The 1792-nt window shown below is 54.8% G+C and overlaps 1 protein-coding gene across 1 annotated transcript; it reads right to left on the reverse strand.

The window, feature by feature from the left end:
• Positions 1 to 250: 250 nt before the first annotated feature.
• Positions 251 to 1504, reverse strand: LOC136457416 (uncharacterized). Its single transcript, XM_066457444.1, has one exon. The coding sequence runs from the start codon at positions 1305 to 1307 to the stop codon at positions 669 to 671; it is 639 nt and encodes a 212-aa protein (XP_066313541.1). The 5' UTR covers positions 1308 to 1504; the 3' UTR covers positions 251 to 668.
• Between the last annotated feature and the right edge of the window lie 288 nt (positions 1505 to 1792).

The raw sequence follows: 1792 nt of genomic DNA on the forward strand, positions 1-1792 counted from the left end.
GAAAAAAATTCAATACAACATGCCTCTGGACGCCCTAAGGGGTCAGTAAAGGTTTATAAGGAAGCTCAGACCCTCTCTAGTGTACTGTAAGCCAGTGGCGTGTTCACTTGAACTTATCAGCCGGCTTATCAGTTAGAATCTACAGTATTTTTCTCTCACAACAAAACAGCTTCAGTCGACTTATCAATCGGCTTTAATACCAGCCAAACATATCTTAGATTGTTACATTGGACAGATATCGACCTAGATTTAGGACGCTAGCAAGGAGGCCCTACCTGTCGGACGGCGGCGCCGCTTACGCCGGTCTACGTCGCATTGTGATATCCACAATTTTCTAGCAAAATTTATACGGAGTAGGTAGCTTGTATTACAGCCAAAACGTATCACACAGCAAACAAAACCACGGTCTCCTGACGAAAAGATTGATGAAATTAAGATAGCTAACAAAACCCCATAAATAAAAAATAACTACAGACTTAACTACCATGTTCTTGACAGTACACAACATACGTGCAGAAGATACATGCCCATCCATGACCACCCATGCATGCCGAGCTAGCTAATGAAGTACTGTGGGGTGTATATAGGAGCAACGAGCAATAATGAAGCTGAAGCCGCCTTTGATGCATGCATGCAGCACCCCAACCAATGAACCAAATGCTCATCAATCAATTGAAGTCCTTGGTGATGGCGGGGATGCAGCTGGAGCTCCTGGCGAGCGCGCCGGCGGGGCCGCCGTGGTCCCGGGGGCTGTTGGACCTGCACCGCTTCCGGAGGATCTCCCGCATGGCCTCCGTCTGCATGAGCACGGGGCTGGCGAGCCCCACGCGGTTGAACCGCCCGCACACGGCCATGTGCGCCGCCAGCGCGTCCTCCACCGTGCGTGTGCCGCCGCCGCCGCCGGCCCTCTCGGCCTCGGCGTTGACCGCCGCCGCGCACAGCCCGCACACCCAGCGCCCGCAGTAGCGGTCCTGGACGCGGCGCACGTACTGCGCCGTGCACTCCTCCTGCATGCCGCAGCACTCGCACCGCGCCAGCTCCTCCTCCTCCTGCTGCTGCTCCGCGATCGCCGGCAGCTCTGGCACCTGCTGCTGCTGCTTGGCAGCGGCGTCGGCGGCCGCGGCCGCGGCCTGCTTCTTGCTGTCCCTGGACAGCTCCAGGGCCAGGTCGGACATGGCGCGCTGCAGCCCCTCCATCGAGATCCTCCTCGGCTTCGACGACGGCCGCCGCGCCGCCTGCTTCTTTGGTGCCGCCGGAGCCGCTGCCTGTGCGGCCGCGACGACCGCTGCGTCTCCATTTGGCGCCATGAAGAATCAAACCAAATAGTCGGTGAACAATCTCTTGTACTCTATGTTGTATCGATACTGAGAAAGAACAGCTAGGGTAATGGGGAACTCTAGCTTGGTATTAATACTGAATATATAATTATGAGCTAATTGAGGAGTGAGAGATGATGACAATAATTCTCAAAATTGTTTTTGTTTGTAGCAACTAATTAGCTCGATCTTTGCTGGAATGTGGAGTGTGGTAATGTACAGGAGGTACTTTATATATACAGGCCCAAGCGTAGTGCCCCTGGCTTGCAGAGAAAAAGTGCAGTGTAGATTAATTAGTGGAGCAGATGCGTCGTTAGCTCGTGACATGATGCATCCATGGATGGAGGAGCTGGAAGATGAACGCGAGGGCCGGGAGGACGCCTGAAAGCCCTAGATCACTCCAGATCTGCGGCTGGGATCAAACCGGCGGCTAGCTGGTTCCGGCCGGGACTTGTCTCGCCGCGTCCATGTCAGCG

The sequence above is a fragment of the Miscanthus floridulus genome, chromosome 6 (assembly GCF_019320115.1).
Source record: "Miscanthus floridulus cultivar M001 chromosome 6, ASM1932011v1, whole genome shotgun sequence".
NCBI lineage: Eukaryota > Viridiplantae > Streptophyta > Magnoliopsida > Poales > Poaceae > Miscanthus > Miscanthus floridulus.

Bases quoted from the DNA above. Each gene is read 5' to 3' on its own strand.
- LOC136457416 (XM_066457444.1), bottom strand. From the start codon at position 1,307: ATGGCGCCAAATGGAGACGCAGCGGTCGTCGCGGCCGCACAGGCAGCG.